At 43.5% G+C, this 23,462-nt stretch overlaps 1 protein-coding gene across 3 annotated transcripts in view; it reads left to right on the top strand.

The window, feature by feature from the left end:
• The window catches only part of IQCK (IQ motif containing K), a 139,120-nt gene that overhangs the window by 103,113 nt on the left and 12,545 nt on the right, over positions 1 to 23,462 (top strand). For 2 of the 3 annotated variants that reach the window (XM_009196106.3, XM_003916616.5), the window contains one exon: positions 3,966 to 4,077. In XM_009196106.3, coding sequence (XP_009194370.1) covers positions 3,966 to 4,077 — 112 coding nt within the window. Of the gene's footprint in view, positions 1 to 3,965; positions 4,078 to 23,462 lie in introns of those variants that run through there. The other variant, XR_002519166.2, reaches the window with a different exon arrangement.

The following is a 23,462-nucleotide window of genomic DNA, read 5'->3' as shown; positions in this document are numbered from 1 at the left end:
CTGTGGCTGTGGCTGCAGGGGTTGGGGACCCCCGAAATAAGGGGAACCCCCAAAGTAGCCCTATTGAATAGTTAATCTAGAGAGCTGAGTCAGGGACTTCTTTGGAAAATGTTGGATCTCATTTCTTGGTATGTCTCGCAGCATTCTTTTGTGACTTTAACTTATCTTTCAAGATAAAGTTGACACACTTCCACATATATAAAATCACTCCCTTCCAGTCTTGGAATCTGCTTTGTGAGATGCAGCTCCTCTGGCAAGTGAAGAGGTAGAAAGATGAATCAGGAAGAGGAAGGATGTGAGTGGCTGTGGCCTTTCTGAGCCCTTTGTTACTTTGTCGCCTTGGAGTTCCTGGATCATCCAAGACTGTTTCACCCTTCTGCACCTTTTGCAGAGGCCAGTATCCCTCCCAGGAACACCATTACACTCCATCCCTTCTTCCCGTGGTGAACTCTAGTTCATCCTTCAAAACAGCCCAGGGGTTTTCTGACCTCTCCAAGGCTGGGTTGGATGCCCCCTCTGTTTTCCCTTGCACTCACCAATTTCCCTACTCTTACCATACCTTACTGATCTTATTCCTGTGTCTCCTCCTACACTTGAAGTTTCTCAAGGGCAGCTGGAATCAATCCATTCAAGTTTTTTTTGTTTTGTTTTGTTTTTTTTTTTGAGATGGAGTCTAGCTCTGTCCCCCAGGCTGGAGTACAGTGGTGCAATCTCTGCTCACTGCAAGCTCCGCCTCCTGGGTTCACACCATTCTCCTGCCTCAGCCTCCTGAGTAGCTGGGACTACAGGCACCCGCTACCGCGCCCGGCTAATTTTCTGTATTTTTAGTAGAGACGGGGTTTCACCGTGGTCTCGATTTCCTGACCTTGTGATCCGCCCGCCTCAGCCTCCCAAAGTGCTGGGATTACAGGCGTGAGCCACCACGCCCAGCCCCATTCAAGTTTTAATTGCAGCTCCACCATTTCCAATACGACTTGGCAAGCCACTAAAACTCAGTTATCTCATCTGTAACATGGGGATAACCAATCCTGCCTTATCCGTGTGGCTTAGTGATTCAAATTTGTAAAATAGGCCGGGAGCAGTGGCTCATACCTGTAATCCCAGCACTTTGGGAGGCCAAGGCAGATGGTTCACTTGAGGTCAGGAGTTTGAGACCAGCCTGACCAACATGATGAAACCCTGTCTCTACTAAAAATACAAAATTAGCCAGGCCTGGTGGCGCACACCTGTAATTCCAGCTACTTGGGAGGCTGAGGCAGGAGAATTGCTTGAACCTGGGAGGTGGAGATTGCAGTGAGCTGAGATTGCACCACTGCACTCCTGCCTGGGCAGCAAGAGCGAAAACTCCGTATCAAAAAAAAAAAAAAAATTGTAAAATATTTGGCCAGGCGCAGTGGCTGTCACCCGTAATCCCAGCACTTTTGGAGGCCAAGGCTTGAGCCCAGGAGTTTGAGACCAGCCTGGGCAACATGGCAAGACTCTATCTCTATGAAATAAAATTTGTAAGATACTTCAAACCATGCCTGGGAGATAAATGCTCAATAAATATGAGCTATAATAAAAATAAAAATAATTATTGTTACAATTACTATTATTCATCTCTTTAATCTCAACATCTAGCGCTAAAGTTGGTATGAAGTAAGCAGTCAGTGTTACACAGAACTGTGGTTAATACATTAACTGTGGTGAGCCTAGAACTGTGCTGTTCTATGTAGTAACCACCAGCTACATGTGTCTGTTGAACACTTGAAATGAAGTTTTTTGTTTTGTTTTGTTTTGTTTTTTTGAGATGGAGTCTCGCTGTCTCCCAGGCTGGAGTGCAGTGGTGCGATCTCGGCTCACTGCAAGCTCCGCCTCCCGGGTTCACGCCATTCTCCTCTCCTACTGGAGGCCTCAGCCTCCCAGTAGCTGGGACTACAGGTGTCCACCAGCACGCCTGGCTAATTTTTTGTATTTTTAGTAGAGACAGGGTTTCACTATGTTAGCCAGGTTGGTCTTGATCTCCTGACCTCGTGATCCACCTGCCTCGGCCTCCCAAAGTGCTGCAATTACAGGCATGAGCCACCACGCCCAGCCAATGAAGTATGTTTTAAGTGCAAAAACACACAGTGTTGAAGACTTTAGCATGCAAAACAGTAAGATAACTCATAAATTTTGTATTTTTATTTTTTTGAGACAGGATCTCACTCTGTCACCCAGGCTGGAGTGCAGTGGCACAGTCTTGGCTCACCTTAGCCGCAACCTCCCAGGCTTGAGCAATCCTGCTATCTCAGCCTCCTGAGTAGCTGGAACTACAGGCGTTCACCACCACCAGCTAATTTTGTTTATTTTTTATAGAGATGACGCCTTGCTATGTTGCCCAGGCTGGTCTTGAACACCTGGTCTTGAGCAATCCTCCTACCTTGGCCTCTCATAGTACTGGGATTTATAGGCATGAGTCACCATGCCCTACACACCTTAGGCCGGGCGTGGTGGCTCACTGTAATCCCAGCACTTTGGGGAGGCCGAGTATGGCTGATCACAAGTCAGAGATCGGTAATCACGTGAAACCCCGGGCCCCCAATACTAAAAATACAAAATTAGCCGGCGCTGGCTGTACTGTAGTCCCAGCTACTGGGAGGCTGAGAGAATGATGGAACCTGGAGGCGAGCTTGCAGTGAGCTGAGATCCGGCCACTCAGCCTCCAGCCTGGCGACACAGAGCTGTGACTCTGTCTCAAAAATAATAATAATAATAATTTTTATATTAATTACATGTTGAAGGAATAAGATTTTTGAATGTTTCTAGGTTACGCGGAGATATATTCTTGTTTGTTTGTTCAGGTTGGAGTGCAATGGCGCTGATCTCGTCTATTTCTGCAACCTCCGCCTCCTGGGTTCAAGTGATTCCTCTGCTCCCCAGCCTCCCAAGTAGCTGGTAATTACAGGCACCTGCCACCGTGTTTGAAGCACTTTGTACTTTAGTGAGGGGTTTTACCATGTTGGCCAGACTGGTCTCAACTCCTGACCTCAGGTGGACCGGTCAGCCTCGCCTCCCAGTGCTGCTGGAGCAGGCATAAGCCACCATGCCTGGCCAAGTGAAATACATTCTTTTTTTTTGAGATGGAGTTCGGCTCTGAGAAGGTGGCCAGCTCACCTCAGGGAACACGCCATTTCGCCTCAGCCTCCTGATATAATCTGATTCATGCTCACATCTCTTCGCCGGCAGAGTTTTTAGAGACGGGGAGTCTCATCTTCCTGACCTCGATTCGTTGCCTGCCTTTCCAAAGTGCTGGGATTACAGGCTTCGGCCACCGCCACCGCCGCAGTCACATCTCCTTAAAATGTACCATCCTCTTGCTTTACTTTGTCGAGATGCCAGCCAGGGGTGCTTAAAGTTGATAAATGGGCCGGGCGCCGGTGGCTCAAGCCTGTAATCCAGCACTTTGGGAGGCCGACGTGGTGGATCACAACGCCAGGAGATCGAGACCATCCTGCCGCACACGTGAAACCCCGCTCTACTAAAAAAAAATACAAAAATCTAGCCGGCTGCAGGTGGCGGGCGCCTGTAGTCCCAGCTACTCGAGGCTGGAGCCAGGAGAATGGCGTGAACCCGGGAGGTGGAGCTTGCAGTGAGCTGAGATCCGGCCACTGCACTCCAGCCGGGGCGACAGAGCAAGACTCCGTCTCAAAAAAAAAATAAAATAAAATAAAGTTACAAATGTGGTGGCTGCATTATCTTTCTATTGGACAGCACAGACCTGCTCGTTCTTAACCTACTGTTACTATAGCAAATCTTCACACAACCTCATTTATGCTCAAATATGATGTAAGCTCTAGGAGTGTCAATAATTCATTTAGGACGATGATTCATTGAGAATCAAAAGTACATCCAATTGGTTTGTAAAGGATTTTCCATGCAGGGTTAATAAGCTCGTGTACAGAAGTATGTTGAAAAGGGACTGAAGTTTTACTGGGATTTTCCAGGTTCGCTGTGATCCTGAGATTCAAGAGCTGCGTCAGTGGCAGAAGAAACTGCGCGAGGCCAAGCACATTCACCAGCGAGTCAAAATTTTCTGGGCCAAGCAAGAACAAAAAGGTAAGTTGCTGGATTCACAGTCCTTAGTTCATTCAAGAAAAGCCTGATTCTTATTCCAGGCTCAAGAAGGAGGCCCTCTGAGGTTTTGTAAGGTCCTTGTCTGCATGGAACTCAGCTTGTGCATGGGGGAAGTGGCTGCATATTAAGATTCTGCTGTGCAATGACAGAGGTGATGTGATATAATTTACAGGGCTATTTCTCTCCAACAGGGACAAATTCAATGTCTCCCTGTGTCTGCAGGTTTCTATTTTTGAAGCTACAAGACATCAAGAATAACCCATTATTTTGGAAACACAGTGTCTATCAGTATGATGGATAGTTATAGTTATTCTTCTAAGTTGTTGATTGTGTGTCTGAACTCAAATGGTATTTTATGCTTGTCTTCTCCCCTTTTGCGATGGCTAATTTTATGTGTCAACTTTACTGGGCTGTGAGATGCCCAGATTAAACATTATTTCTAGGTCTGTCTGTCAAGGTGTTTCCAGAGAGATTAGCATTTGATTTGATTGACTGAATAAAGCAGATGAACCTCCCCACTGGGCTTCATCCAATCTGTCAAGGGCCTAAATAGAACAAAAAAGTAGAGGAAGGTTGCATGAACTCTGCCTGGCCATGTGAGCTGGGGCCTTGATCTCTCCTGCCCTTCTGCTCCTGGCTCACAGACCTTCAAACCCAGGCTAGAATCTACACTATTGGTTCTCTGGACTTCCTGGGTCTCTGGCTTACAAATGGCAGATTGTGGGACTTCTTAGTCTCCATAATTTCATGAGCCAATATCTTCTTCTTTTTTTTTTTTTTTTTTGAGACAGAGTCTCACTCAGTTTGCCCAGGCTGGAGTGCAGTGGTGCGATCTCGGTTCACTGCAACCTCCGCCTTCTGGGTTCAAATGATTCTCCAGCCTCAGCCTTCTGAGTAGCTGGGATTACAGGCATGCTCCATCATGCCTGGGTAATTTTTGTATTTTTAGTAGAGACAGGGTTTCACCATGTTGGCCAGGCTAGTCTTGAACTCCTGACCTCAAGTGATCTGCCCACCTCGGCCTCCCAAAGTGCTGGGATTACAGGCATGAGCCAGCGTGCCTGGCTGATATGTTCTTTTTTTTTTTTTTTTTTTTTTGAGATGGAGTCTCGCTCTGTCGCTCAAGCTGGAGGAGTGCAGTGGCTCGATCTTGGCTCACTGCAACCTCTGCCTCCCAGAGTCAAGCAATTCGCCTGCCTCAGCCTCCCAAGTAGGTGGGATTACAGGCACCTGCCACCATGCCTGGCTAATTTTTGTACTTTTAGTAGAGATGGAGTTTCACCATCCATATTGGCCAGGCTAGTCTCAAACTCCTGACCTCAGGTGATCTGCCCGCCTCAGCCTCCCAAAGTACTGGGATTACAGGTGTGAGCCACCGCGCCTGGCCTGATATGTTTTCAAGTGGAGAAAATTAAATTGCAGAACTATAAGATTTTATTCATATAAAAAATATATGCATGGTCTGTAATACTAGGACTTTGGAAGCCTGAGGCAGGTGGATCACCTCAAGTCAGAAATTCAAGACCAGCCTGGCCAACATAGTGAAACCCTGTCTCTACTAAAAATACAAAAATTTTCCAGGCTTTGTGGTGGGCACCTATAATCCCAGCTACTTGAACCCAGAAGGCAGAGGTTGCAGTGAGCCGAGATCGTGCTACTGCACTCTAGCCTAGGCAACGCAGCCAGACTCTGTCTCAAAAAATAAATAAATAAATAAATAAATAAATGTGTATATATGTGCACGGAACCACAGAGATGCTAAACAGTCTGGAAAAAAATTATTGGTAGTTACCTTTGAGAATTTGGACCAGAGGGGTGGAACCACACTGTTGGAATCTTTTAGATAAGCACATAGTACTTTATGATTATGATTATGAGAAACTACAAAAAATAGTCATACATCCCTCAGCAGGCCATAGGCCATCATGCCTTGGGTCCTCTAACCTCCCCATCCTACCCTGTCCCCATCCTCCTTCAGTGGACTGCAGCCCCTCTAGTCTCTTTTCTGTTCTTGCAATTTGCCAATGCCTTCTTCACCTTGGGACTCTGTACTTTCTATTCCTTTTCTTTTTTTTTTTTTTTTTTCTGAGACAGGATCTCGCTCTGTCACCCAGGCTGGAGTGCAGTGGCATAATCTTGGCTCACTGTAACCTCCACCTCTGGGGTTCAAGCGATTCTCATGCCTCAGCTTCCCAAGTAGGTGGGATTACAGGCATTTGCCACCATGCCCAGCTAATTTTCATATTTTTCGCAGAGACGGGGTTTCACCATGTTGGCCAGGCTGGTCCTGAACTCCTGACCTCAAGTGATCTTCCTTCCTCGGCCTCCCAAAGTGCTGGGATTACGGGCATCAGCCACTGTGCCTATTGCTCAGCCAGGATGGAGAACCTAAGGAGATGCGAGATGCCCAGTTGCTTTGTGCTTTCTTTAAATGTGGAGTCCTTTGGACCTGTACTCTCAGCTCTGGACAAGTCCTGCTGATGCTTGACTGTACAGCTGCTATTAGGTTGGTGCAAAAATAATTGCGGTTTTTGCCATTAAAAATAATGACATTAAATGCAATTACTTTTGCACCAACCTCAATTTATTTACTGGACAATTGTCTTCCCCACTAGCATGTAACCTACATGAAATAATAGGACACATTGACATCATGGTACCTCCTGATGTGATGTGTCTGCCTGGTTTATCTCCTAGTACAGTGCCTGGTACAAAGTGAGTGGCAGATAAATATCAAGTGAACGAAGGAATGAATGAATGAATGAATGGAGCTGTGAGTTTTAAACGAGTCAATAAACAGAAAGTTCCTGGTGCAGAGTAGGAGCACATCAAATTGTCGGTCTAAGCTGCCCTTATAAAGAAGCAGCTCGGCCGGGCGCGGTGGCTCAAGCCTGTAATCCCAGTACTTTGGGAGGCCGAGACGGGCGGATCACAAGGTCAGGAGATCGAGACCATCCTGGCTAACACAGTGAAACCCCGTCTCTACTAAAAAATGCAAAAAAACTAGCCGGGCGGGTTGGCGGGCGCCTGTAGTCCCAGCTACTCGGGAGGCTGAGGTAGGAGAATGGCGTAAACCCGGGAGGCGGAGCTTGCAGTGAGCTGAGATCCGGCCACTGCACTCCAGCCTGGGCGACAGAGCAAGACTCCGTCTCAAAAAAAAAAAAAAAAAAAAAAAAAAAAAAAGAAGCAGCTTGAGCTATTACTGTTTGGCTGGCTCAGCACAGGCCTCTGTTCCATGCACAACTGCAGTTTCATTTGGCTTCAAAACTGGAAGGCAATCAGGGCTATAATCAGTTTAAAGGTCGAGGAAAGTGCAGCATGCCTGTTTCTTTCTGTTGGTCTGTATTCTTTGGAGTTGATTTGCGGTTGGTTGATTGACTGATTGGGCTCGCTCTGGAGCAGGAAGAATAGACCTGGAGTTCATGCCGTTATCCAGTCCGCAGCAGAGGGGCTGAAGGGGCTGGTGGAAGCAATTCCACTTCCACCATCTGCTGTTGGCTTCCCGTGCCACCTTCCAAGGGCTCCGGAAGGAGTGAACTGTGCTTTCCAAACAAGAAACACCTCTTCGGTAAATACCCCAGTGTGAACCCATGGATAGGTTCCTATTTACGCTGAGACCGTGAAATGGTCTTTGGGCAAACAAGCCAATTCTAAAGTCTGTCCCCAGGTCTGTGATCAGTTAAGAAGGAAGTCAAGACAGCAGGAAGGACAGATAAAGGACCCGGCTTTGGAGTTGGCCAGACCTGCCCTTGGAATCCTGAGTACCACTTCTATCCATGTAACCCTGATCTAGTGAACTTCATGAAGCCTCAGTTTTCCCTTGTGCAAAATGGTAATGAGATAGTAATAATAGTGTCTATCTCATACAGATGTTATTATAAGATTATAAGAGATGATGATCTTTAGAACAAGTCCTGGCATATGGTTCCCATAAATGTGAGTTATTGTCATGCTAGTATTATTAAAATATTTGTGTTGATTTCTTCCAATAGACTCCAAGCTCCATGGGCTTTCACGTAGGGACCGTGTTTGTCTCATTCATCATGAGCCTGGCACAGAGCAGGTGGTCTGTACATATTTAGGGGATGAAGCTCTGGGCTTCATTTTACATATGAAGAAATTGAGTTCCAGCAAGATTGAGTGACTTGCGCAAGGTCACACAGCAGAGGAGAGCCTGGGACTGGGTCCAGGACTTCCCTGTCTCTGTCCAGTGTTCTAACACATCCTGGAGAACAGATGCAGAGAGTTAAGACATTCTTTTAGGTTCTGCCCTCAGACCCAACTTCTCTGGAATCTTCTGGAACATGACCTATGACCTGTTCAATTTCCTATCTGGGCTTCAGGGTGCTTGCTGTTTATGTTTTCATGGACTGAAGCCTCCAGCTAGGGGCAGAATTATGAGAAGCGAATACAACCTGCTGCACATCAAGCGAAGCAGAACTTCTTGTTCCCTTTAACTGTCGCCGAGTTGAATCATTTCATTAAGCTCATGCGCTAGAGTTACTTCCTATTTTAAACCTTATGAATCTGGATAGTGTGGGGGGTTACAAAATAAATCTCCCAGCCAATGTGACCCCTCAATTAGACCTCAAAGGCTTCCAGTGAAGCAGTTTGAAAGCGGATGTTAAGCGCATGCTAGTTCTCTTTTAGACTTGCAATAAAAAACAGTGGGGTGATTGCAAATGAAAATGGTTTTTCAACTTCATTTAAAAAAAAAAAAGCTCATCTATGTACAAATCCAGGAGACAGGCGTATCTTTTTAAGGTGTTGCCATTTTATCCACATTGTGCTCCGGCATTTACAATACAAATAGATTTTACCAAGTTCATAGCTTAGAGCAACCTTGGGCAGACAGGAGGTCTGAGGGAGAGTCACATCAGCTGTCGGGGTGGTGGAATCATGGTCATATATAGCCCGTCTCACGTTACAGTGAGTCAGAGGCTGCCTGTCCCAAACAGTATTTTCTTCTAGGACGGAAGTGGTATGAAGTTATCTTCAAGTCTCTATCCATCAGGACAGATGCAGGAATTATTTTAAAATGTGTATGGTAAGAATTTCAGCCAATGTAGTTTAAAATAAGACGCCCAAGTCATTTTTGAGATGTAGTAAAAAAAAAAATCGTGTCTCGATTAATAGCATATTTTTAGCCTCACATAGTATTTGTTTTCAAATGTGCTTTGTAATTGAATATCCATATTTTATTTGGACATCTAGTATGAGCAGGGAGAAAGAAATCATAGAAATTATTCCCATAACATCAGATTAAATTACATATGTGTGTGTGTATATATATGCACACACATATATACATCATATATATAATCAGATAAATTTATCATATATGTGTTTTTGTGTGTATTCTTTACATATGCAGAAATAATCTCTAAATAACTATCACTTAATGTTTTGAAGAAAAGGCAGAGACTTGGAGGGAGAGATTGGTTGATCTGTCAAAGGAAATGAATTGTCTACTTTTTGTTTGCTTAACTGTTTATTTCCTACTTCATTCCAAGAGTGGTTTTTAGTAGTTACAGAAATACATGCAATATGATATTTTTAGGTAAAGGTGGTAATTAAGGAATAATTAAGGTTAGGGAAAAAAATAAAGCCACTCAGTGCTGTAAGTAAAATACTTAATTTCAAGGCCTATGCTGACAAATACAAATTATACATATTCAAGGTGTGCAGCATGATTATTTGTACACTGTATTAGTCCGTTTTCACACTGCTATAAAGAATACCTGAGACTGGGTTATTTATAAAGAAAAGAGGTTTAATGCACTCATAGTTCTGCACGGCTGGGGAGGTCTCAGGAAACTTACAATCATGGCGGAAGGCAAAAGGGAAGCAAGACACGTCTTATATGGCAGCAGGAGAGAGAGAGAGTGAGGGGGGAACTGTCAAACATAAACCATCAGATCTCATGAGAACTCACTCACTATCATAAGAACAGTATGGTGGAAGTCTCCCCCATGATCCAGTCACCCCCCGCCAGTGGGGATTACAATTCAAGATGAATTTGGGTGGGGACACAGAGCCAAACCGTATCATACACACTGTGTAATTATTACTATGATCAAATTAATGAACACATCCATCACCCATAGTTACGATTTGTGTGTGTGTATGTGTGTGGTGAGGACACTTAAAATCTGCTCTCTCATCAATTTTTAAATAAACAATTCAGTATTATTAACTGTAGTTACCATACTTTTCATTAGATCCCCAGAACTTATTCATCTTATAACTGAAAGTTTGTACCCTTTGACCAACGTAGAAGTTTCTTAGGAAAACGTGCCAAAGTAAAGATGGAAATAGAATCTATTACATAAATTCACAGTGTCCATAAGAAAAAAGACAAACCATTTGTTCAAGAAATACTCAGAACTTCCCTAATACATTATACAGTATGCATCATGGCCTCAAAAATGTTCCTATAATAAATAGAAATATGGCTCTGAGCTTCCTGGAAGCCACAACAATAAAGGAAATAGGATCATTAATGGTTTATTGTGTCCTCAAGATTAAGTAAGTTTCTTGGAAGCACACATTCCTGGAGCTGAGATTTGATTTTTCTTTCATAAAGAGGACACTGTATAACATACTGAACACCATTTTGTTCCCGAATATAGTAAGTTTCTTAGAGCAATATTTCCTTCTAGAGGGAAAACATGAAAGCCGGGAGTAGAGGGTGGATATGGGAGAAAGTTCTTTTCCCTAATTTTAATTTAGATTGCAATGACAAATCCTAGTGATTAGGATTTCCCTGTGGTTTAAAGGCTGTTCTTAAGATGAACACCTCATCTTAGCCACCCCACCTGCTTGTGATCTCAGGCTATGCTGAAGGCTGGGGTTGTAGCTGTAATCCTAGCACTTTGGAAGGCCAAGGCAGGAAAATTGCCTGAGCCTAGGAGTTTGAGACCAGTCTGGGCAACACAATGAGACCCCGTCTCTACAAAAAATAAAATTAGCCAGGCGTGGTAGCGCACTCCTGTAGTCCCAGCTACTCAGGAAGCTGAGGTGGGAGGATTGCTTGAGCCTAGGAACACGAGGCTGCAGTGAGCTGTGACTGCACCACTGCACTCCAGCCTGGGCAATGAGCAAGACCTCGTCTCAAAATAAATAAATAAATAAGGTATGCTGGAACTTAGTTCTTTCCTTCCTAGCCCATGTAATTGGATGCACTGCCAAGAGCAGAGAAGGATGTCTGCAACTAGGGAGTAGCTAAGAGCGATGGAGCTTATACCATGTGCCAGACACTACACTAAGCACCTTATGTTTCCATGTAGTCCTCACACCTGATATCTCAGAGAGGTGAGATTATCTCCATCGTACAGATGAGGAAACCGGAGCTGGGAGGATACACGGCTTGCACAAGTCCACGTAGCCAGTCAGGCCAGAGACCAGGGATTTGAACCCGAATCTACTTGATACCAAAGAGGCTAGGGCCATCCCAGGCCATGCTGTTCTGTAACCCAAGTGCCCAATAGGCCGCAGTGGTCCACTGCAAAGCTTCCCAGCATGGTAACTAAGGACCCACAGGCTGTTCAGCAGGCAGTGTCTGGCCATGCCTCCCAACCTGCACCCTGACACTGAAGTGCCCACAGACCACAAGTACAGGGGAGGCTTGGTGGTAGAGGAGGCTGAGAGCACCATTCAAAGGCTGCAGGATATACATGAGTGTTTTGGGAAGATATTTTCACTAAAGCAAGAAACCAGGGTTAAGTGAATCAGCATAAGGATATTCTTTTCTCCCTCCTTCCAAATCCTCTGTCCATCTACATTTGAGGAGCAGAGAAGGGTTTGGCCACCAGAGAGGGAACCTGGGTACAGGGAACACTCTAGCCTGTGGCTCAGGAAGTGGGTTCTAGCATTAGTTGAGAACCTTTGTGACCAACAGTCTGTCATCTAACAAAAAAGGTCAAGTTTTAGTGATGTATTTTCCAAAGACAATCACTGTTGAGTATATCAGCCCATAGTTTTCCCATTCATCTATCAACATACAAATAAATATAGGCCTGGCACGGTGGCTCACACCTATAGCCCCAGCACTTTGGGAGGCCGAGGCAGGTGGATCACTTGAGGCCAGGAGTTCGAGATCAGCCTGGCCAACATGGTGAAACTCCGTCTCTATTAAAAATACAAAAAAATTAGCCAGGCGTGGTGGCACGTGCCTGTAGTCCCAGCTACTCGGAAGGCTGAGGCATGAGAATTGTGTGAACCAGGAGGTGGAGGTTGAAGTGAGCCGTGATCGCACTACTGCACTCTAGCCTGGGTGACAGAGCAAGACTGTCTCAAAAAAATAAAAAAACATAAATATATATATTTATAAGCATGTAACCATATTACATATGCTGTACCGTAACTTGCTTGTTTTTTCTTCACTTGACAATGTATCATTGCCATCTGTTTCGTGCCAGCACACACAGATCTATTCCATTATTTTTAGTGGCTCCATAAAAATGATAGAGCTGTACCATACTTTTATAAAACCAATTCCTATGAATGGATAGTTGGCTTGTATTATGAACCATGCTCCATAAACATTGGTGTAGCTATATTCTAGCTTACTTGTAGAAGTATTTGTTTTTCTTTTTCTTTTTTTTTTTTTTTTTGAGACAGAGTCTTGCTCTGTTGCCCAGACTGGAGTGCAGTGGCACAGTCTCGGGTCACTGCAACATCCGCCTCCCGGATTCAAGCAATTCTCCTGCCTCAGCCTCTTAAGTAGCTGGGATTACAGGCAAGTGCCACCACACCCGGTTAATTTTTATATTTTTAGTAGAGACAGGCTTTTGCCACGTTGGCCAGGCTAGTCTCGAACTCCTGACCTCAGGTGATCCACCTACCTCGGCCTCTCAAAGGGCTGGAATTACAGGCGTGAGCCACTGCACCAAGACTTGTAGAAGTATATCTATAGGATAAATTCCTAGAAGTGGAATTGCTGGGTCAAAGGACACACATGTATTAAATTTAGACAGTGATCACCATATTGTCATCCAAAAATGTTATATTAATTTATACTTAATGCTGCCAACCCACTGTGGGACTTTTGATGGGTGATGTCATCTTTGTGCTACATTTTCTCTACTTGTAAAATGAGAATTCTTATGCCTCAGTAATAATTCTAAATGAGGTCATTGTTTTGATAGGACCATGACTCCTTCAGAAGACATATATCTGTAAATCTAAGGTGTCATTTTCATTTTTTTCTTTCATAGTCCCTCAAAACTTAGTTCCTTCTCCATTTTAACCTGCAAAATAAATAATTTGATTAAGAGACATCTAGTGACTTCATGCCTTGGCACTGCCTTCATCAATTCCATTTTTAGGACTCACCAGTGTCTGGGGATATTTGGATGACATCAACTTTTACACATATCTTTTCATTTAAAATTTGCAAAAGTCTGCACAGCTATGACATGGCACAAGCGTCCTACTGAAATGCCTGAAGATCCCTACTGTTCTGAGATTTAAACATAAAAGATGATTTCCTTTCTTAATGATTTGCCCTAAAAGTTCAAGATCCTATATTTAAGTTTATGCGAATGACCACTTCCAACTTCATGAGCTTCATCTCTGATGTGATCTCGGCTCACTGCAACCTCCGCTTCCCGGGTTCAAGTGATTCTCCTGCCTCAGCCTCCCAAGTAGCTGGGACTACAGGAGCGAGCCACCAAACCTGGCTAAATTTTGTATTTTTAGTAGAGACGGGGTTTCACCATGTTGGCCAGGATGGTCTCGATCTCTTGACCTTGTGATCTGCCCACCCCAGCCTCCCAAAGTGCTGGGAGTACAGGCATGAGCCACCGCGCCTGGCCGATGCAGAATGCTTTTGAAGGATATAGATAAATCTACAAACCCTAGACGGCTCATGACCAGATTGGGTTAAGTTTCCCATTTCTCACTGTACAACCTCGAGCAGGTTGCTTAACCTCTCTGTGACTCAGTTTAACCTCTCTGTGACTCAGTTTGTCTGGCAATATAATGACAATACTAATACTAGTAACCAAACCATAGAGTTTTTGTGAGGATTAAAAGAACTGGAATAGTGCCTGACCCATAATAAGTGATCAATAAATGATAATTATTAATTAAGCAAAGCATTCAACATATGGTTTATATATATTGTTAAGAATATTGGCAGCCAGGTGCAGTGGCTCTTGCTTGTAATACCAACACTTTGAGAGGCCAAGATGGGAGGATCACTTGAGAGCCCAGGAGTTCCAGACCAGCCAGGGCAACATAGGGAGACTCTATCTCTACAAAATTATGAAAACTAGCTGGGTGTGGTGGTGTGTGTATGTGGTCTCAGCTACTTGGGAGGCTGAGGCAAGAGGATCTCTTGGTTCTGGGAGGTCGAGGCTTCAGAAAGCCATGATCACACTGCTGTACTCCAGCCTGGGCAACAGAGTAAGACGCTGTCTCCAAAAAACATAAAATAAAAATACTGGCTTTGGAGGGTCTGACAGAACCGAGCTCCTGCCTTTTACCATCAGTGTGGTTCCTGGACAAGTTGTTAATCCTCACCAGGCTGTTTTCTCCTCTGTTATGTGGGGACAATTAGGATCTGCCACAAAGGGCTACTGTGAGGATTAAATAAAACAGCCATGTATGGAATTAAACAGATCTCTGGCACAAAGTGAATGATCAGTAACTGGTGGCTGGTTTTAGTAATATTTTTTAAAGCTGTCAGCAAAAATAAAGTTTTTATTCCGGTTTTTATTCCATATTTTTGTACAGCAGTGGTTCTCATTTCTGGCTGTAGATTAGAATCTCCTGGGGGAAAATTTATAAGCTGTGTCAGGCTAGAGGCCAGAAAAAGTGATTACATGGGTTTATTCTTAGTAGAGAATGTGTTGTAACCACATCAGCAAAGCCCTAATACTATGGATTAGCTACAAGATCCCAGTAATAGCTTTGGATTCAAAATCTTCCTTAGCGAGGCTCTTCTCACTAATGCAGTTTCTTTTGGTCTGAAATTCAGGGGATCTGAGTTCCTGTTCGACTCTGCAATTTACCAGCTACATGGACCTTGCTTTCCGCTTTGAAAAATTGAATCGTTGAATCAGGAAATCTCTATAACAGTCAAACAGAATATCCCATAAGTGTTTGCTGTAGAATCTCCTGCCTCTCAGGCAAGAGGCCTGCTGTCTGGGCAAATCTAAACCTTGAAAACCTGTTGCTGCTGTTTTGGTGGCTGTTGCCAGGTTTGGGAGTTTGGTCTCGACGTTGAAGGCAAGAACAATAGATGGTGAACATTCTGCTCACTACTGGGCTTTTGTTGGGGAAAGCGAGGTGGGATCACTGGGGGAGGCAGAGAGTAAATCTGGAAGTTTAGAGTGTGAGGCAGAGAAGAGGGAGGCATGAATTTGGTATTTGGCAATTTGAGAAAGTTTGGAGGAAAAGAGTAGGGAGGTTTAAAGGAGATTTTTGTGAAGTTTGATCACATGTTTGAGAAGGTAGGAAGCATAGACTCCTCCTGTCACTACATTTGGGCCTGTCACATCCAGAATGACTCTTTCTAATGCAAGTTGGAGCTAACCGGGAGGGCAATGTGAAATTCGGTCTGCCTTGTCAAGCTGTGGCCCAGCCTACAGGACAGCATTGCCTACCTGTGGCTGCCAAACGTTGGGTGTCTGCAAAGATCCACAATCCTCATAGCAGCTCTGATTTATTGAGTGCCAACTACATGCCAGGCACTTTGCATATATTATTTCTAATCTTCACAGCAAACAGAATGAGTAGAAATTATTATTGCCTGACCGGGAGCAGTGGCTCATGCTTGTAATCCCAGGACTTTGGGAGGCCAAGGTAGGCAGATCACTTGAGGTTAGGATTTTGAGACCAGCCTGGCCAACATGGTGAAACCCTGTCTCTACTAAAAATACAAAAATTAGCCAGGCATGATGGCGGGCGCCTGTAATCCTAGCTACTCGGGAGGCTGAGGCTACAGAATTGCTTGAACCTAGGAGGCAGAGGTTGCAGTGAGGCAAGATCACACCATTGCACTCCAACCTGGGCCACAGAGTGAGACTCCATAGCAAAAAAAAAAAAAAAAGGAAACTATTATTGCCCCTATCTTTCAAGGGAGGAAACTGTCTCAGAGGGTAAATCATTCACCTTTGGTCACACAGCTTTGAAGTGGCAGAACTGAGAAAATTAATTAATTTATTTATTTATTTATTTTGGGGATAGGGTCTCACTCTGTCACCCAGGCTGGAGTGCAATGGCATGATCTTGGCTCACTGCAACCTCCACCTCCCAGGTTCAAGTGATCCTCCTGCCTCAGCCTCCCTAGTAGCTGAGATTACAGGCATGCGCCACCACACCTGGCTAATTTTTGTATTTTTAGTAGAGATGAGGTTTTACCATGTTGGCCAGACTGGTCTCGAACTCCCGACCACAAGTGATCCACTCTCCTTGGCTTCCCAAAGTGCTGGAATTACAAGTGTGACCCACCACATCTGGCCAATTGCCCAGGATTTTAATGAATCATTTTGATTATTGTCTGTGTGACTGCACTAGAATGTAAGTTCTCTGACAGCAGGGACTTTTCTTTCCTATTTTGTTCACTGCTCTATCCTCAGCATCTAGAACAGGGCCCAGCACATGGTAGACAGTCAAGGAATACTTGTTGGTTGAATGAATGGATCTGTATTACGTAACCTCCTTCCCAGATCAACCAGCTTGCCAAACACTCTATGGGCAAGTAAACAGAACTGAGGCTGGACACAGAGGCTCACACCTGCAATCCCAGTGCTTTGGGAGGCCAAGGTGGGAAAGTCACTTGAAGAGTTCGAGACTAGCCTGGGCAATGTTAAGAGACCCTGTATCCACTAAAAAAATAAAAAATAAATAACTGGGTATGGTGGTGCATGCCTGTAGACCCAGCTGCTCAGGAGACTGAAGCAGGAGGATCTCTTAAAGCTCAGGAGGTAGAGGCTGCAGTGAGCTATGATTGTACCACTCACTCCAGCCTGGGGGACAGAGCAAGACTCTGTCTCCAAAAAAAGAAAAATAAAGCAAACAGAACTGTTTCCAAAAAAAAAAAAAAAAATTAAGGGAAGATATATGCTTACATATAATATATAAATGGATAAAGACGGCCTGTAATCTCAGCACTTTGGGAGGCCAAGGCGGGTGAATCACCTGAGATCAGGAGTTCAAGACCAGCCTGGCCTACATGATGAAACCCCGTCTCTACTAAAAATACAAAAATTAGCCGGGCGTGGTGGCAGGCACCTGTAATCTCAGCTACTTAGAAGGCTGAGGCAGGAGAATCGCTTGAACCTGGGAGGTGGAGGTTGCAGTGAGCCAAGATCGCGCCATTGCACTCTAGCCTGGGCGACAGAGAGAAACTCCATTTCAAAAAATAATAATAGCTAAATAAATAAAGACAAAAAGTCCATTAGAATATAATCCCTAGATGCTAATAGTGATTATCTCTGAGTGGTTATAATGCAGGCGATTGCTGAGTTGATTTATTTTTGCCTTTTTTTCTAAAACAGAAATGCAAATGATTATTTTTCTTTTTTGATTATCTATAATTTCTAAAAATAATAAAAAGGAGTATTTGTTTACATTCATTGTGCACTTACTATGAGGCAAGCATTTTCCCAAGCTTTTTACTAGTAGTAACTCAATTAAATAATCTTTACACCTTTGAAGTAGGTACTACTATGGTCTCCATTGTATAGATGAAGAAACTGAGGCAGAGAGAGATCAAACAATACATCTGGGGCCACAGAGCAAGAACGTAGCAGAACCAAGCAGCTTGACTCCAGAGTCCTCCCTCTCTCCTCATTAGGCTGCAATGCACAGATGTTATTTATGGAGTTCAAATGCTCGAGAGAAATCTGTTGGTGTTCAGTTTCCTACAAAGTCCATTAGGACTTCTGGTTGCATTGCCAAGGGCATGAGGCACATACTCCTTTATGCCTGTGAGCCTGCCTTAAAGAGTCATGATCCCGCCCACCAAATTGTCCCCACTTCTCTCCGTGAGCTCCAGTCCAAGACTGTCGACACATGGTGTTCACCCTTAGGATCTAAATTTAGGATCTGAACAGCTAAATTGTCTTGCCAGTTTTCAGATTCAACTCTCATTATCTCTTTTAAATTATCTTTTTAAAAATAATTTAAAACCTGTCCCCATATCAAAGCAATACATTCTCATTATGAAAAATACAGAATAGTACCAAGAGATCTAAAAAAGGTACCCACCTCACTGTCACTGGTAATACTTTGGTGGCTAGGAAAACTTTTCAAAAATGCCTTACTTTGCCAGATCTGAGTAGGAGGGAGATGGGGGAGACTAAGGAATCTTTTGCATGAGCCCTACTGTTGCCACGTGCATTGGAATTGCCCTCATTTTCTTCTCGTGGCATCCAGAGACTTGTCACTTAAGAGGTTTCAAAGTGACATTTGAAGCTGTTCAGGATGAGCAGCTAATAATAGTAGAAAGAGTCCTAGGCTTGGAGTCCCAAGACCTGCATTGGAACCCTGACTGGAAACTTCCTAGCTGTGTGTCCTTGAGCACGGCACTTAACCTTCCTGATGGCTCATCTTTTAGCTGCGGAATGAAATTAACACTCTCCCTGAAGGTCCAACTGAGAGACAAATTTATTTGTGTGAAAACAACAACAACTTGAGCTAATTTCACCTACAAATTCTTACTGGCTATGTGACCTTAGACAAGTTACTTAACCCCTCTAGCTTTCAGTTTTTTTCACCTGTACAATGGAAATAAAAGCATCCCCATCGCTGGATTCTCAAATGAGACAATGCTTGTAATGAATATGCTTAGTCCAATGCCTCGTAAACATTAGGTGCTCAATAATGATCAGTGTCTACCACTGTAAGCCATGTTTTTTTTTTCTTTTTTTTTTTTGAGATGCAGTTTTGTTCTTCTCACCCAAGCTGGAGTGCAATGGCACGATCTCGGCTCACTGCAACCTCCACCTCCCAGGTTCAAGCAATTCTCCTGCCTCAGCCTCCTGGGTAGCTGAGATTACAGGCGCCCACCACCACACCCAGCCCATTTTTGTATTTTTAGTAGAGATGGGGTTTCACCATGTTGGCCAGGCAGGCCTCAAACTCCTGACCTCAGGTGATCCGCCCACCACGGTATCCCAAAATGCTGGGATTACAGGTGTGAACCACCACACCCGGCCCCATATCATTTTTGAATCATTTTAGAGCAGTGTCTTTTCCCACTAAGTGGTGAAATCAATTAATGGGTTGCCACAAACATTTTGAAAAATGAAGTACAATATACAGAAAATATCAACATGCTTCGCTTATTGTAAGGGAAATACTTTTTGGAGAAATATTTGTTTGAGATGTGTTTGTGCATCGTAAAAGCAATGTAAAACGTATTTTTTAAATGGATGGTGGCTGTTTAAAAATATGAAAACCACTAAGTTAGATTGTAAATTTGGTTCCCATGGTTTTAGATTTTCCCTGAATTTGCCAAGGTGGTGTGTCTTTGGCTCACAAACCAAGGTACCTTTGGGAAATAACCATGTTAATGTACTTTAACATCTTCTGTAAAATTTTTTCTTTGGGTCAAAATCCATTAAATCCTTTTCAAAAATAAATCCATATGTGAAATGTCATCCAGCAAATGGTGCCAGAAAAATGTTGCTTCCCTTTAAAATGGTTTCCTTCTTCCCTGACTTTCCCTTTTTGCCTTGTTGGCCAGGATGCTCAGAGTTCAATGTGAAACTCATTTATAGCAACTTCTTAAATGCTATGGTTAGCATATGTAAATTCTCCATTTCTCTTCACGCTTTGTTTTCTTTTTCTGTTTTGATTTACCATCCTTTATTATAAATTATCTCAAATCCTTTAAGGAAGGAAGCAGGATGTGAAAACATTCAGGAGGAAAACAGTTGTTTTCCTTGCTTATGACACAGAGAGGTTGTGAACCTCAGATGAGATAATGTATGGAGAAGAACATAAAACACTGGGAAGCCTGGCCCAGGGGGGTTTGTCATTAGAGCATATCTGACTCTTACAAAGGTGTAAGTTTTATCAGCTTTGTCGACAAGGAGAATAGGGCTGGTATTTGTTTTAACAGAATTGTTAAAAATAACTTTCTTCTTAACTGATTGTAGAAGTAATACTTGCTGCATCCATGTCCCTACAAAGGACGCAAACTCATCCTTTTTTATGGCTGCATAGTATTCCATGGTGTATATGTGCCACATTTTCTTAATCCAATCTGTCACTGATGGACATTTGGGTTGATTCCAAGTCTTTGCTATTGTGAATAGTGCTGCAATAAACATACGTGTGCATGTGTCTTTATAGCAGCATAATTTATAATCCTTTGGGTATATACCCAGTAATGGGATGGCTGGGTCATATGGTACATCTAGTTCTAGATCCTTGAGGAATCGCCATACTGTTTTCCATAATGGTTGAACTAGTTTACAATCCCACCAACAGTGTAAAAGTGTTCCAGCTGGAAACCATCATTCTTAGCAAACTATCACAAGAACAGAAAACCAAACACCGCATGTTCTCACTCATAGGTGGGAACTGAACAACGAGATCACTTGGACTCAGGAAGGGGAACATCACACACCGGGGCCTATCATGGGGAGGGGGGAGGGGGGAGGGATTGCATTGGGAGTTATACCTGATGTAAATGACGAGTTGATGGGTGCAGCAGACTAACATGGCACAAGTATACATATGTAACAAACCTGCATGTTATGCACATGTACCCTACAACTTAAAGTATAATAATAATAAATAAATTAAAAAAAAAAAAAAGAAGTAATACTTGCTCTTTGTAGAAACCTAAACAAAAAAGTGGATAATTCTGTCTCACCACCTAGAGATGACCATTACTGAAATGTCATCTTTCTTTTTAAAAAGGTTGTATTGAGATATAATTCATATATCATGCAATTCAGAGTGTACAACTCAATGGCTTTTAGTATATCACAGATAGTACAGATGTCACAGAATTTGCAACTATCACTAAATGAATTTTAGCACATTTTCATCACCCATGAAAGAACCCCTACACCCTTTAGCCATTATCTCCCAAGACTTCCATTCCTCCCAACCCCAGACAACCACTAATCTACTCTGTCTCTTTATGGATTTGCCTGGTCTGGACAGTTCATATAAATGGAATCATTCATGATGTAATCCTTTGTGACTGACTTCTTTCACTTAGCACAATGTTTGCAAAGTTTATCTATGTTGTAGCATGTGTCAGTACTTTATTCCTTTTTACGGCTTGTATTAGTCAGCTCAGGCCACCATAACAAAATACCACAGACTTGACAGTTTAAACAACAGACATTTGTTCTCTCACAGTTCTGGAGACTGTAAGTCTGAGACCAAGGAGCCAGCATGGTCAGGTTCTAGTGAGGGCTCTCTTCCCGGCTTGCGGACAGCCACCTTCTTGCCAGGTCATCTCATGGGAGAGGGAGCTCTCTGGTGTCTCTTCCTCTTCTTGTAAGGGTACCAGTTCTACCAGATCAGGTATCTACCCTTAACCTTAATCACCTCCTTCAAGGTCCTATCTCCAATACAGTTAGATGGTGGGAGTTAAGGCTTCATCATATGAATTTTGAGGGACATAACTCAGTCTGTAGCATGGCTGAGTAATATTCCATTGTATGGATGTATCACAACTCACTTATCCATTAATCAATTGATGGGCATTTGAGTTGTTTCCACTTTTTGGCTATTATGAATAATGCTGCTATGAATATTCATGTACAAGGTTTTGTATACTCATATGCTTGCTTTTTTTTTTTTTTTTTTTCCCCGAGATAGGATCTGGCTCTCTCACCCAGGCTGGAGTGCAGTGGCTTGATCTCGACTCACTGCAAGCTCCATCTCCCAGGCTCAAGCAATTCTCCCACTTCAGCCTCCCAAGTAGCTGGGATTACAGGCACCCGCCACCACACCTGGCTAATTTTTGTATTTTTAGTAGTGACAGGGTTTCACTATGTTGGCCAGCCTGGTCTCGAACTCCTGACCTCAGGTGATCTGCCCACCTTGTCCTCCCAAAGTGCTGGGATTACAGGTGTGAACCACTGTGTCTGGCCAGCCTTGTTGAAGACTTCGGAGTTGAACTCAGTTTCTGCTGGGCCACACAGCATCAGGAGGGCTTTATAGGAAAGATGAGTACAGGGCAGGTTGGAGATGGGTCGGATGACCCGGTGGCAGTGAGACCAGACAAAAGTGGACAGATTTAGGAGACATTTATGGGGTAAAAACGACAAAGATGAGATCAGTGATCTTTTCTAAAAATGTAGCTTTGTTTGTAGATAAAGGTATTTCTCATCGTAGTAAGTGGTTGAAAATGTTCACGTTTTCTTTTCAGTGGACCGGGGGCTTCCTGTTAGAAAGAACTCTAGTTGAAACTCAAAGGATGTTAATTCCCATCCCCTTTCTTCATGTTTGGTAAAAACAACAACAACAATAACAACAAACACCTTACCAAACATGAAGAAAGGGGATGGGAAGTTTTTTGTTTTGTTGTTTTTGAGACAGGGTCTTGCTCTGTCCCCCAGATTGTAGTACAGGGGCACAATCTTGGCTCACTGCAACTGCTGCCTACTGGGCTAAAGTGATCCTCCCATTTCAGCCTCCCTAGTAGCTGGGACTACAGACACACATCACCATGCCCGGCTAATTTTTGTATTTTTTGTAGAGGTTTTCACCACGTTGCCCAGGCTGGTCTCGAACTCCTGGGCTCAAGCAATCAGCCTGCCTCAGCCTCCCAAAGTGCTGGGATTACACGTGTGAGCCACCATGCCCTGCCAGTTTAGTTTCTTATTCCCTGGAGTTTTTTGACGTTAGCCCTATCTGCCCTGGGTTCTGAGTCAGCCATCAAGATGAGTGAAGATTGTCTCGCAATCCCTAAGTACAGATTGAAATAATTTCTCAATTGTTTATTAATTTGTTACACTTGTAGAGGAGCTGTTTAAAAATAAACTGGAGGGTTTGTCTCTGTTGTTCTTAAAGGCAACATGTAATATACAGAGCTTCTGCCAGTCTAAACTGGCTAACAGTTTATACCCTAAACTCAATCAGAATGCCTGGGATATTTCTAAAGGTTCCGTTTGGGCAGCGGCAGCTGAGAATGCAGTGATAAATAAAAAGTCATAAGACACGGCTGACAGGGTTTGTCTGTGTTCATTCACACCCATGACTCACTCGGCTTTTGAAGACACAGAATTTCGAAGGACAACCAGATGGTGGCTGTTTAAACTGTAGCACTAAAACTCCAATCTCAACGTGATTCAGCTAATTGCAAAATGGAGTTACCCTTGTAAATTGAGATATAGAAAGAAAATACGAATAGATCTATAAACACATATGAATAACACATAAAC

The sequence above is a fragment of the Papio anubis genome, chromosome 18 (genome assembly GCF_008728515.1).
Source record: "Papio anubis isolate 15944 chromosome 18, Panubis1.0, whole genome shotgun sequence".
Classification (NCBI taxonomy): domain Eukaryota; kingdom Metazoa; phylum Chordata; class Mammalia; order Primates; family Cercopithecidae; genus Papio; species Papio anubis.
This window is presented reverse-complemented; position numbering and strand designations above follow the sequence as displayed.